This window comes from Delphinus delphis, chromosome 3 (genome assembly GCF_949987515.2).
Source record: "Delphinus delphis chromosome 3, mDelDel1.2, whole genome shotgun sequence".
Lineage (NCBI taxonomy): Eukaryota > Metazoa > Chordata > Mammalia > Artiodactyla > Delphinidae > Delphinus > Delphinus delphis.
Window position 1 is genome coordinate 55668643 of NC_082685.1, and position 14469 is coordinate 55683111.

The 14469-nt window shown below is 43.2% G+C and overlaps 2 protein-coding genes across 2 annotated transcripts; both read right to left on the reverse strand.

Annotated features, from left to right (window-relative positions):
* Positions 1-978: 978 nt before the first annotated feature.
* On the reverse strand, positions 979-3470 carry LOC132422048 (protocadherin beta-3-like). The gene has a single exon (XM_060006884.1). The coding sequence runs from the start codon at positions 3413-3415 to the stop codon at positions 1049-1051; it is 2367 nt and encodes a 788-aa protein (XP_059862867.1). The 5' UTR covers positions 3416-3470; the 3' UTR covers positions 979-1048.
* A 2209-nt stretch (positions 3471-5679) lies between these two features.
* LOC132422049 (protocadherin beta-2) lies at positions 5680-9555 on the reverse strand. Its single transcript, XM_060006885.1, has one exon. The coding sequence runs from the start codon at positions 9553-9555 to the stop codon at positions 7162-7164; it is 2394 nt and encodes a 797-aa protein (XP_059862868.1). The 3' UTR covers positions 5680-7161.
* Positions 9556-14469: the final 4914 nt, after the last annotated feature.

Here is a 14469-nt window from a genome sequence, read left to right on the forward strand (position 1 = left end):
AATTACTCTATAGGAGGTAGACTGCTGATGTGGTTGGGCAGTGTTTATCCCAGAAGGACCATACATAATCCTAAGTCATGTCAGGCTGAGATCTGAAGGAGGGAACTAAGAGAGGAAACAAAGAACATATTTCCTTCATATATCACCATATAAATGCCAAGTAGATATTAATTCTTTTAAAGTAGGATTGGATGGGACACCACTTTTGCTATAAAGCATTTAGAGAACATATATACATGTACTTTCTTGAAATTTTTTAAAAATGGCCCTCAGGTTGATAATACTTACATCTCAGAAATTAAAAAACAAATTGTCATTCCACCAGATGCTTATTAAGTAATCTTTTCATGCCAAACGAAAAAGCACGATCAGTTGTTCAAAATGCCTATGTTTAATTTTTTTTCTCAGTCATCCATCATAAATACACTTTAGGCAAATCTAAGAGTAATCTGACCTATTAACCTACATTTTTTGTCCATTTTTAGCCAATATAAGCATATACAGTGTTGAAATATTAATTGCAAATGTCAAAACAGAAAATGAATTATATGTGTAAGTTTTATTTGAGTACTAAGCCCCTACAGAATGATACACCTTAAAATGGTACATATTAAAACATTTTTAGTTATCCACTTCATTAACCACAGACAAAGCTGCTTTAGGAGTATTATAAAGAATATTACCTGACTATATTCAATAGGGTAAATTATAATATTGGTGGTTCAGAACTCTCTCTACATTGCTTTGGATAGAGAATTTGAAATGACTACCTTAAATAAACCTATTTGAAATCATCATTAAAAGATAATGCATTTATTTTTATTCAGCTATTAGAAAAACAAAGAGGCATTAATACTGGATTGAAAAGGTAGGAAGCAGATGAAAAAAGAACATGCAGGGTTAACTAGACAGAAAGTAAAATCAAGATATAAACAAAATACTATATCAACTCAAGAGCCTTGACTTAAAAGAAAGCATTTGTAGCCAGACAACTTTCTGATTCTTCTGTTAATGAAACCTACGCTATTCTTGCAATTGCCTTTTTGCACTAGTCCTGCCCAGTGTCTTGAACCAGACCACTAGGGAGAATCGGCTTCAAGAAGTTAAACTCATTTAACCTGGAGCCTCCCGTCAGACACACCTCGTACTGGTAGCTCTGGGACAGGGTCCCTGTGCCGCTGACGTCCACCAGGTGACCCGGAAAGTGGCCCTCGGGCACCGAGCAGCGACTCACCGAGGCCGCCCCGCCCCTCCTGCACAGCCGCACCGCGACGAACACCAGCACCGAGAAGACGAAGAGCGACGACACCGACGCCAAGGCGACCACCAGATAGACGGTGAGCGGGGCGGCCGGAACCGCGTCCGCCGCTTCCGCTTCAGGGGCCGGCAGGTAGGGCTGCGAGAAGCCGTCCACCAGCAGCACGTGCAGCGTGACGCTGGCCGAGAGCAGCGGCTCGCCGTTGTCCTTGACCAGCACCACCAGCCTGTGCTTGGCCGCGTCGCGCTCGCTCAGCAGCCGGGCCGTGCGCACCTCGCCGTTGTGCGCCCACACGCCGAAGAGGCCGGGCTCCGTGGCCTTGAGCAGCTGGTACGACAGCCAGGCGTTCTGGCCCGAGTCGCCGTCCACCGCCACCACCTTGGTCACCACGTAACCCGCCTCGGCCGCCCTGGGCACCAGCTCGGTGCAGGGCGCCGAGGCGTTCTGCAGCGGGTACAGCACGAAGGGCGCGTTGTCGTTGTCGTCCACCACGAGCACGCGCACCAGCGCCTGGCTGCTGAGCGCGGGCGAGCCGCGGTCGGCGGCGACCACGCGGAACTCGAACGCCCGCAGGGCCTCGTAGTTCAGGGACCTCAGGGCGAACAGGTGGCCGTTGTCCGGGTTGATGGACACCAGGGAGGCCAGGGGCACGTGCGCGTCGAGGGGCGGCAGCAGCGAGTAGGTGACCTGGGCGTTGGCGCCCGCGTCTCTGTCTGTGGCGCGGACGCTGCCGATGTGGAGGGCAGGGCTGTTGTTCTCGCGGACGGACAGGGTGTAGGAGTTCTGGGTGAAGGCGGGGGCGTTGTCGTTGACGTCGGACACCAGCACGGTTATGTTGTGCTCGGTTTTCAGCCTGGGGATTCCCATATCTGTGACTGTGATGGTGATGTTGTACTCAGCTCTAATCTCTCTGTCCAGCTCTCCTTCTGACAATAGGGTATAAAAATTCTCTGCAGATGGTTTCAGGATGAAGGGGAGATCGTTCTCGATGGAACACACCATTTTCCCATTGTCTCCAGAGTCTAGGTCGGAAACACTGAAAACAGCCACCACAGTCTCTGGCGAGTTCTCTGGGATAGGGCTGGTAATTGAGGACAAGGTCAGTTTTGGTGGGTTGTCGTTCACATCAACCACCTGAACTATCACTGTTGATTTTCCTGAAAGGCCTCCACCATCCTTGGCTTCTATGTCCACTTCGTAAGTATGGATCGCCTCAAAATTCAAATATTTGATTAGTCGGATATCACTAGTAATTGGATTTAGTTGAAAAGTTTTTCTAATTTCTTCAGAAACATGAAAAAATGCATATGATATTGTCCCCAGATTTCCTGTATCTAAGTCAGAAGCTGAAACAGTGACAATAAGAGCGTTAACAGGGCTGTTCTCTAGAACTTGAACCTCATAGAGGGACTGTGTAAATTCTGGGGTGTTGTCGTTTATGTCTAAGACCAGGATGTGCACCTGGACGGTCCCAGACCTCCGTGGAGTCCCGCCATCCAGCGCAGTGAGCATTAACCTAAGCTCTGGCTGCTCCTCACGATCCAGTGCTTTGTCTAGTACTAGTTCTGGGTACTTCCTTCCATCCCTACGACTGCGTGTGAGAACGTGGAAATGGGAATTAGGAGTGATCGTGTAGTTTTGGAGACTGTTTCTTCCCACATCCAAGTCTTCAGCATTTCCCAAAGGAATTATTGTTCCTGGGGGCGTGTTTTCTGGGATTTTCAGCTGCATTTCATTTTCAGAGAATGCCGGAGAATGGTCATTTACGTCTATCACCTGGAGCTCATTTGTAATAAACTGCAAGGGATTTTGCAGGAATATCTGAAACTGCAGTATGCATGGCTCTGCGGAGCCGCATAGCTCCTCCCGGTCCAATTTCTCATGCAGGAGCAAATCACCGGTCTGATGGTTGAGCTGAAAATACTGTCTGTTCCCTTTAGACACAACTTGGGCCCCTCTCGCGGCCAGTTTCCCTACACTCAGCCCCAGATCCTTTGCTAGATTGGAGATGAAAAACCCCCTCTCTTTTTCCTCAGCCACAGAGTAGCGTCTCGACTGGGACCCAGCCAGAGACCCACCCAGAAAAACAAAGAGAAACAGGACTTGCCTTTGTCTAAGAAAGCGCTCCCCTCCGGCCTCCATTGCATTTTCTGCCATGTTCTTCCGAGAAATATTGTCAAGCTAGCCTCCAACAGCACTGGGAAACGCAGTCTTTTGCCTCCTAACCTTTGAAGAAAACCTAGCGAATACTCCTTACCAGAGTCTTAGATTTGCTTGCTTAAAAATCTGCTCCGACTCACAACCCCTAGTTTACTGCACTGAATCGTTGTGTTACAGACTATATACACAGTGCCTGCGGTTTATTTCTCCTTCTTAGTCAACAGCGCCACCGTGCGTTCGCTCACAGTTTCACAATCTTGGAGAAGGTGATGTTTGCTGGGCTTTTTGTTTTGATTTTTTTAATCGCTTATTCCCTTTTATCAAACCGAGTTGATGCTACTGTAGGAATTCCTTCTGTTATATGGTTCAAATAAACACAATCTAGGGAGAAGAAATGCGCTCTTATCTAAAAGAAGTGACTGTCCCTGGTAGAGTCCCATTTCCATGATTTTGCGGAAGTGGGCACCTGCTAGAACTACTCACCCCACCTCCTGTAATTATTACAGAAAAAGTTTTACAAGATTTTGCTCTAAGTGATGAAGCTTCGCTTTCCTACTTGTGTTTTTCTTTATTTTCCAAATTTTGTAAAATGCACACGAGTTGCATTTATAGTCAGAAAAATGCTACGAAAAGACAACCTCAAGCAAGGTGATAAAAAATTATAATAGATCATGTCAGGGGATATATCCAGAGACCACAAATGCCTAATTCCTTCCACATTTTCGCACTCACTCAAGGAACACAGAGCTTTCTCCTCTTCCTATTTCATAGTAATTCTATGATTACTGGTTTCATCTGTATTAACTCTTTAATCTGCATAACTGTATTTCACCTGTGGAAACCGATATTTATTGCGTTTGTAGAAGTTAGATGTATTGTGGTAATAAGACACACTATGTCTATATATCTTATAGAGTTTCCCATCTAATGGGGTGAACAGAATTTAAACAGATGTTTAAACAGTACTATACAGGAAATGTATAATGAGTGCACTGGAAGTATACAATATGGAGACCTAACTCAATGGGGGCATTCAGAAAGTTTCCCAAAGATGTCCCATTTAATCTGGAATATGAAGGATGAGAAGAAGTTTGCCAGGCTAAAACTAAAATGGGAGGATTCCATATATAAGGAATGCAAAGGCCCGGGGACAGTAAAGCATAGCTGTTCTAGATAATGAAGGTAGGATAGTGTACCCAAAGTTTAGTGTCTCAAGAGTAAGTGGGGGGCTTCCCTGGTGGCGCAGTGGTTAAGAATCCACCTACCAATGCAGGAGACACGGGTTCGAGCCCTGGTCCAGAAGATCCCACATGGCGAGGACTAAATTAGCCCACACGCCCTAGAGCCCGTGCTCTGCAACAAGAGAAGCCACCACAATGAGAAGCCCGTGCACCACAACGAAGAGCAGCTCCAGCTCGTGGCAACTAGAGAAAGCTGGTGCGCAGCAACGAAGACTCAGCGCAGCCAAAAATAAATAAATAGACATTTAAAAAAAAAAGAAACATAAATATCACCTAATAAATAAAAAAGAGTAAGTGGGAAGACAAGGCTGGACAGGGAGGCAGGGGCCAAATAATAGGTGGCTGGATTTTATTCTAAGAGTGAAAGGAAGCTACTGCAAGGTTTTGGGCAGAGCAACGAAACAGCACAAATATCATGTGTTCAATATAGCTTCTTCACAATTATAAGTAATGTTATATGAAGGACCATTTATTAAATTTACTCTTAATATTAGTGATACTAAAAATAACAGGGCTTCCCTGGTGGCGCAGTGGTTAAGAGTCCGCCTGCTGATGCAGGGGACGCGGGTTCGTGCCCCAGTCTGGGAAGATCCCACATGCCGCGGAGCGGCTGGGCCCGTGAGCCATGGCCGCTGAGCCTGCGCGTCCAGAGCCTGTGCTCCACAACGGGAGAGGCCACAACTGTGAGAGGCCCGCGTACCGAAAAAACAAAAACAAAAACAAAAAAAAAACAAAATTACACTTCTTATCCTTATGTTATCTTATTTGGACATAACTGCAAGCTATTTAAATAGCTGTTATCATTTCTGGGGGTACAGAAATTATATGACTTATCCAAGATCCAACAGGTAATAATTTGATACCAAGATACTTCTCTATATGAATGCTAAACTCAAAATGAGACCTTTAAATTTTATATTATAATTTTAATAGTATGTTCAAATAAACATAAAATAATATAAAAATTTAAAGATAGTCTGAAGAACATTAAAAATTAAAATTCCATTTTAATGTGTGGATCAGTAATTGAACTGCAAGAAATAAATAAGAATAAAGAAAGTTAAATGAATCACTTAAGGAATTATGGAAGGAAAATATACATCATAAAATTGAAAACACAATTTCCCCATGTGGATTCCTTAAGCTAGTTGGCAGGAGAGGAGATTAAAATTAAGCAGAAAAAGAAAAAGGAAAACTATCTTGAAGGAAAGAGACACCAAGCACTAATAACTGCATAATGTTTGAATAACAGTGAAGTTCTGTTAATAACCAAAAATTAAATCAGAGAGCATTGAATTCCAGCAAAATTTGTCCTGTGAGTATTTTAATGTATTTGAGTGTCAGTATTTCACAGATGAAATAAAGACATTTCTTTCCTTCAATCAGTCATTTAAAATTTTTATGAAGAACCTAGTCTTGCAGTCATTGTGCTAATCATGCAGTAAATGGAGAGCTACTGAGAAACGTAACTCAAGCACTAAAAAGGAAACCAAAAAGCACTGAAAAGTCTAGGAAACTGAAAGGGGGAAAATGGAAGTAGTCAGTGAAAAAAAAATAGAATGAGCAAACCAAGATAAATATTTTTTCCATGGGCTTATTTCCAATTGAATCATAAATGCTCCAGATATTATTTTAAAATGCAATGCCAAATTACATATGAAGTTTCTAAAATTTGGTCATAGACAAAAACATGTACTCTCTCAGATCTTTTGGATTTTAATGAAGTACTCAAAGAACAGATGGTTTTAAATAATTAAAACAGATTTTTAAATGGTGGGATTGAAACAATCAGAGGTTTTAAAATTTTTAATAAAAAGCATGAATAATTAGCATGTCTGAAAATGACTGGACATTGCTATTTATTTAACTACAGTTTAGAATATTGGTAGTTGATTTATTGAAGACTTTTAATGTGGATGATTTGTAGAATCCAACAGTCAAGGTTTTCACAATCTCTAAAGAATCATACTTATCAGGTATGAACATTTTAAGGAAGTATATATTTAGAAAAGCGTGAGAGGGTGCTTTGTGATTCATGAATGTACCTATGATAATGGTTTTAGCCAATGTGAGTTCACAGGAAGAAAGTTTAAACTAGCCTAAGAGAATACTCTATACAAACACAAATATTCTGGGTAGGAAAAAAGAGTAACCCTATGTACTTATTGCAAACTTTCAAAAATGTAGGAATGCAAAAATTACCTAGGGACTGTGGAAGGTGAATTTTGAAAAAAAGTGCTCTAAAAATTAAAGACTTCAGAAAATACAAAATATACTTTCACACATTAAACCGAATTAAGTTACAGTGATATTAACAGTAAGAAAGAAAATTTGCATTCATTATACCACAGAGCAGCACATCTAGAAACACCAGTAACATGCGCTGAATTGGAATAAGATGGTTACATTTCAAATACAAAGAAAACAACTCCAATGGGCAAGGCAGTAAAAAAGGACTCTGCACAATTTGACTGAGACGGCATCATAGACCCTTATTAAAATTTAACTGAATTCAAAACTATTCCTGAAACTGGGGTTTGCCTCACTAACCCTCTCCTCATCTTGAGTAAGGAAGTTTGGGATAACCGGCTTGAGGAACTTGAAAGTCCCAGAGCCTCCCGTCAGACACACCTCGTACTGGTAGCTCTGGGACAGGGTCCCCGTGCCGCTGACGTCCACCAGGTGGCCCGGAAAGGGGCCCTCGGGCACCGAGCAGCGACCCACCGAGGTCGCCCCGCCCCTCCTGCACAGCCGCACCACGACGAACACCAGCACCGAGAAGACGAAGAGCGACGACACCGACGCCAAGGCGACCACCAGATAGACGGTGAGAGGGGCGGCCGGGGCCGCGTCCGCCGCTTCCGCTTCAGGGGCCGGCAGGTAGGGCTGCGAGAAGCCGTCCACCAGCAGCACGTGCAGCGTGACGCTGGCCGAGAGCGGCGGCTCGCCGTTGTCCTTGACCAGCACCAGCAGCCTGTGCTTGGCCGCGTCGCGCTCGCTCAGCAGCCGGGCCGTGCGCACCTCGCCGTTGTGCGCCCACACGCCGAACAGCCCGGGCTCCGTGGCCTTGAGCAGCTGGTACGACAGCCAGGCGTTCTGGCCCGAGTCGCCGTCCACCGCCACCACCTTGGTCACCAGGTAGCCCGCCTCGGCCGCCCTGGGCACCAGCTCGGTGCAGGGCGCCGAGGCGTTCTGCAGCGGGTACAGCACGAAGGGCGCGTTGTCGTTGTCGTCCACCACGAGCACGCGCACCAGCGCCTGGCTGCTGAGCGCGGGCGAGCCGTGGTCGGCGGCGCCCACGCGGAACTCGAACGCCCGCAGGGCCTCGTAGTCCAGGGACCTCAGGGCGAACAGGTGGCCGTTGTCCGGGTTGATGGACACCAGGGAGGCCAGGGGCACGTGCGCGTCGAGGGGCGGCAGCAGCGAGTAGGTGACCTGGGCGTTGGCGCCCGCGTCTCTGTCTGTGGCGCGGACGCTGCCGATGTGCAGGGCGGGGCTGTTGTTCTCGCGGACGGACAGGGTGTAGGAGTTCTGGGTGAAGGCGGGGGCGTTGTCGTTGACGTCGGACACCAGCACGGTTATGTTGTGCTGGGTTTTCAGTCTCGGTGTCCCCATATCTGTGACGGTGATGGTGATGTTATATTCGGATCTTGTTTCTCGGTCCAGGGCTGTGTTTGTGACTAAACTGTAAAAATTTTCAACAGAGGGTTTAAGAATGAAGGGAAGATCATCTTGGATGGAGCAAACCATCCTTCCATTGTCTCCAGAGTCAGGATCTGAAACGCTGAATACAGCAATTACAGTCTCCTGCAAGCTTTCTGGGATCTCAGTGATAAGCGTTGACATGGTCAGTTCCGGCGGGTTGTCATTCAAATCCATCACTTGGACAAACACCACACAACTGCCAGAAAGGCCCCCACCATCTGTCGCCTGAATATTTAATGTATAAGTCTGAATAGATTCAAAATCCAGTTCCTGTGTTAAAAGGAGTTCTCCCGATTTTGCATTTATTCCAAATGTTTTCCGAATATCCTCAGATGCCTGGGAAAGTACGTAAGATATTTCTCCATAGGTTCCAATATCTAAATCTCTGGCAGAGACAATGGCAACCTGGGATCCAATGGGGCTGTTTTCTAGGACATGCGCCTCATAGTGCAGCTTTACAAACTCGGGGGCATTATCATTGATGTCTAAGACTTCAATGCGGATTAGGGCGGTCCCAGACCTGGGTGGAATCCCGCCATCCAGCGCTGTGACGGTTAATCTGATCTCAGGCTGTTCCTCTCTATCCAGTGCTTTGTCCAGCACCAGCTGTGGTAATATTGTGCCGTCGGAACTGTCTTGTAATTTAAGATGGAAGTGGGAATTGGGGCTGACTGTGTAACTTTGGAGACTGTTGCTTCCTACATCTAAGTCCTGGGCACGCTCTATTAGGAAAGTAGTTCCAGGAGTGATACTTTCTGAAATTTTCAATATTATTTCTTTGTCTAGGAAAACTGGAGAATGATCATTTATGTCCCTAATCCGTAGCTCAGCCTGGAAAAACTTCAAGGGATTTTCCAGTAACATCTGGAAAGGTAGTACACAGGGCTCGGTAGGGCCACATAGCTCCTCCCGGTCCAGTTTCTCATTTAACAACAAATCCCCGGTCTGCCTATCAAAATGCAAACGCACTTTTTTCCCTTTGGAAACGACCCGGGGGGCCCGAGCAGCTAGATCATCTACCTCCAACCCCAAGTCTTTCAACAGATTGGCCACAAAGGAGCCACTGTCCATTTCCTCAGCCACTGAATAACGCCTAGGCTCAGAGCCAGCCTGAGCTATGCCCAGCCAAACAAAGAATATCAAGACTTGCCTTTGTTTCAGAAAGCATTTCTTCCTCTCTCCTGCCTCCATCGCTCTCTCGTCTCCCAGCAAACTTGACCCAGCTCGGATTCACGTTGTCGCTGATCTATCTCCCAGTATCACTCAGACACTGGGATAAGTGGAGATGCCTATGGCCCTGATTTCCCGGAGCAACTGCCTTAGAAAGCCTCCTTTTCCTGCTTGCTTCTTTAGCAGAGCATCTAGCTAGAGGAACGCAGACTGGTAGCTGTCTTCCTTCTACTTCTAATGCTGCAGCGCCACCCTGCGTCCTTTCCGAGTGTTTCTTTTTACCAAAACATTAAGGAAATCCCAATCCTTTCTTTCAGACTGATGGCAATCTAAATGGAATATTTTCAAGTAGTGTCTCTCAATGTACCGAAGTAACAATAATTCCATATTAACTAAAATCCAGTCCCTAATAACTTTTTAAAATTATCCTTCCATTATCCTCCCCCAGTTTTCTTCAACTTAAATAAGAATTCATATTCACTCTTGAATTCCTTTTATAAATGCACTTATTTTCTTAACCACTTGACATAAGGAATGTCTTAGAAAATTTGTTTTTTTTTTTTTTTTGCAGTACGTGGGCCTCTCACTGTTGTGGCCTCTCTCTTCCCGGACCGGGGCACGAACCCGTGTCCCCCGCATCAGCAGGCGGACTCTCAACCACTGCGCCACCAGGAAAGCCCAGAAAATTTGTTTTTAAACCAAGTTTCATGATTGTATTGGTGTTACATCTGTTGTATTGGTGTTACATCTGTTTATTCTAGAACAGTCCCCTGTATTTTATTGATATTGAATTTTTTGAAGTGTCCAGATCAGTTTTCTTATAGGTAAACAAAAGATAAAAATAGCTAAGGCATTGGTACTTGTGACTGTAAATTAACAATTAGCTATGCTTCAGAAGAAAAGAAAACACTACTGAAGATAGAGCAATAAAACAACAACTATAGCATTATTCAGAAAGGGGGTGTTTCCTCTGCTTTTTACCCAGAGCCCAAAAAGCAAGAATGCCAACGGTCATAGCTGTCTCCACATACTATCTTGTTTTTAGCTTCAAAGAACCTAATTTAATTGGAGATAAGGTGATGTTAAAGAGATGGATCTCCCGTCTCTCTGTCTTGCATTAGGTTGGCAGGATATCGGGATTTTTTTTTTTTTTTACATTCAATGGAAAGAAAATTCTGGAAGGAAGGACCAAGGCATTTTCTTTTTATTCCAGAGTTCTGAGATAATCCTTAAAGAGGTGAAGTCTTCTTCTGGAAATACTTGTAGGATGAGCAGGTAAGTGTCAACATCACCAATTTTATGGAATTGTCATCCAACATCTTTTACATGAAGAAAGGTATTTCTGAAACTATGTCCTATGTAAATTGCCTGAATGTTTGCCATGTAGCCATGAAGTTGCCTGGTAATTTTCTTGCAGTGGATGTTTATAATGCACAGATATGAGTGGTATTTAAAATGTGTGTTGAGTACGCACCAGAGATTGGAGAATTCAGTGAGACTGGAAAATTCAGTGAGCCTGGAGAATTCTGTGAACAGCTCCTTAATATACTGAGAATAAATCTTGAGCAGGCTTTGACAACCACGTTGCTGAGGAGCATGCATCTCAAAGGTTGTCACTGATTGTCACGATCTGGACCTTAGGAGGTCTGAGACTAGTGTTGATACCTACCATTTTCTTCTGTGAGAGTTAAACTTACCATAGGTTGTTCTTCATCCAGTGATTTTCCCCCAAGAATGGGCGAATTACTCACCCCACTATTGCATCGCATATTATTGTGAAATTAAACTCCCTGTGTGGTTTCCAATGGTGGAAAATCAGCCAAATCTCATGCACCATCCCCATGCACATTCTGAAACATTCACAACAATTTTTCAAAGGGGCAACATCTCAGATTCATAGATTTTTCTCAGAAAACAAAAAAGTTTACAGGTAATACTTGGAAATGTATAGTTTCTATAGGTCTGGCTTCCTATTCGGGAGGAAAGGCTCTTCTGTGGGTGGATCTAAACTATTCTTTGATCTCTTAATAGTTTAGATCCACCCACAGAAGAGCCTTTACTCACGAATCTTTGGTCAGTTTGGAAACCACCTTGCTCAGGTCTGTCTGCCCGCCGCTACGCAGACACTCCCCTTTCCGCTGCGAGGCCAAATCTCCAGGAACCGGCTATAAAAAGCAGCCTTCCTTTTCCTGGGCTGCTTACGCTACGCCCAGGAAGTAAAGGAAAACTCACCACTTGCCTTTTCTGCTAGATTTTCTCTCAGTTTCCAGCATAGCCTCTTTGACTGCGTTGTCTTTAATGAAAGAAGCCTTCGGAAGTCTTCCAGTAGGGATAACATCAACATATATCTAGCTCCCATTTGTTTGAAGAAAGGTCTAAAATCTCAGCTTGCTGCCGACGTTTTCCAAGGCGCGTCAACCCCAAGCCCCTCAGTTTTGTCTTTTGTAAAATGGAGTCTGTGGCAAGCGCCTGGCTCCACTTCCATTTTTAGCCTGCAGCGCCGCCAGGCGTCTAAACTGAAAACCTGGTTTGTACAGCGCTTTCCCTCAGAAACTGTCAAAAAACAACAACAACAACAAAAACAAAAGTGTTCGTGTCACGTGGTCTAGTGGCACAATTCTTACCTCCTGATAGTATAAATTACTTCTCCGACTTTGGGTTTAGCTAATTACAATTTTTAATTAGTATACGGCTTTATTATCATCCAGCTGTACAATTTCTTTTGAGAGTAATTTGAATTTGATTTCTTCCATTTAGACAGCCCAGTCGTTTGGCTGTACATTCACTGAGTTTTTAAATTCATCGGCAGGTGTTTATTACACACAGATTAATTTCAGGCACTGTGAAAGGCATTAGGGATATAAAATGGAATAAAGCCTGGTACTTACACCCCAAGAGGTTACAGCCTAGAAGTAAAGTAAAGCGATAATTACTGTAGTGAGTCATAAGTGCTAAGACACTGATTTGCACAGGCACTCTGAAGTACTCAAAAGGAATATTTAAGCAAGAACAGAAATGGGGTATCAGGAAAGATTCTCAGAGGAGGTGAGGTTCGATGTAAGTTGAATTTTATGGTACCAACTTAAAAAGAAGCCCATTGAAATAGTTTTCTACTGCAGATAATGTAGATAAAGTATTTCTGATTTTACAGGAAAGAAGATTTACTCAAATGATGGGAACATCATGGCTTATTTGGGATACAGTCTTTTACTCAGTCAACATCACAGAGTTCTGTATGACGTGTTGTGGGGTGACAACTAACTAAAAGACTAGGGCTGGGCCCTTGTTTCCTATTTCAATTTGCTCATCTACCTAATACTCAACTTAAAGGAGAGTCCTAAGCATGAGTATGTGCGTGTGTGAGTGGCTTCTTCTGTTAACAATATCTTTAGGAGATATTTTTGAGTGGTGATTAAGAGCACAGACTTTTATGTCAGGAAATATTCAAGTACTGGCTGTGCTACATCGTATATGTTAAGTTAGGAAAATTCTTTACTCTCTCCAGACTTCAGTTTCCTCATCTGAAGGGAAAAAAAAAAAAAAACAACGGATGTAAGGACGGTACCTACTTCATGAATTTGTAAGAACTAAGTGAAACAATGCTTATGAAATAGTCAGCCTAGTTCTTGGAACATCATAGTGTTTCATAAGTGCTAGCTATTTTAAGTGGTGATACAGTGAAAACAGGGAACTTACCTACATAGTTCGGTTTACTCCTACCAACAAATGTAAGTCTAAATGACTCCCTTGTGTATGTTGGTGGGAATGTAAATTGGTGCAGCCACTATGGAAAAGAGTATGGAGGTTCCTCAAAAAAAGAACTATCATATGATCCAGCAATTCCACTTATGGGTATATATCTGAAGGAAATGAAATCACTATCTCGAAGAAATATTTGCACCCCTATGTTCATTGTAGCATTATTCACAATAGCCAAGACATGGAAAAAACCTAAGTGTCCATCCATGGATGAATAAAGAAAATGTGGTGTGTATATATACATGGTAATTATGTCAGAAAAAGGATATGTTAACTGACCTTACTGTGGTAAACATCTTGCAGCAGAAAGGGGAATATTAGAGTAGTGGCAAGAGGACAGACCCAAGCAGGGTGGTTTACAAAGAAACCAAAGAATATCTTAGATCCACCCACAGAAGAGCCTTTGGTTCCAAAGGGAAGGCAGATGTATAGAAGCGCTACATTTCCAAGTATTACTTGTAGACTTCCTTTCTGTATTCTGAGAAAAATCTATGAATCTGAGATGTTCTCCCTTTGAAAAATTCTTCTAGAGTACCAGAATGTACATGAGGAAGTGCATGAGATTTGCGTGAATATTCCATCATTGGAAACTACACAGTCAGTTCAATTTCCGTTTTGTTGTTGTTGTAATTATGGTGACAATATTGAGCTCTCCTCTCATAGCAACTTTCTATTATTGAAGTATAGTTCATTTACACTATCATGTTAGTTTCAGGTGTACAGCAAAGTGATATAGATATATATACATACATATATATATTCTTTTTCAGATTCATTTTCATTATAGGTTATTACAAGATATTGAATATAGCTCCCTGTGCTATATAGTAAATCCTTGTTGTTTATCTGTTTTATATATAATATTGTATATCTGTTCATCCAAACTCCTATTTTATCTCCTCCCCCTTCCCCTTGAGTAACCATAATTTTGTTTTCTGTCTGTGAGTCTTTCTAATTTGTAAACAAATTTATTTGTATTATTTCTTATATTCCATATATAAGCGATACCAGATAATATTTGTCTTTCTTGGTCTGACTGACTTCACTTTCTATGATAATCTCTAAGTGCATCCATGTTGCTGCAAATGGCATTATTTCATTCTTTTACACGGCTGAGTAACATTCTTTTTGTATATGTACACCACATCTTTATCCATTCATCTGTTGATGGACATT

Excerpts from the sequence above, each read along its gene's own strand:
- LOC132422048 (XM_060006884.1), bottom strand. The coding sequence starts at position 3,415 with ATGGCAGAAAATGCAATGGAGGCCGGAGGGGAGCGCTTTCTTAGACAA.
- LOC132422049 (XM_060006885.1), bottom strand. The coding sequence starts at position 9,555 with ATGGAGGCAGGAGAGAGGAAGAAATGCTTTCTGAAACAAAGGCAAGTC.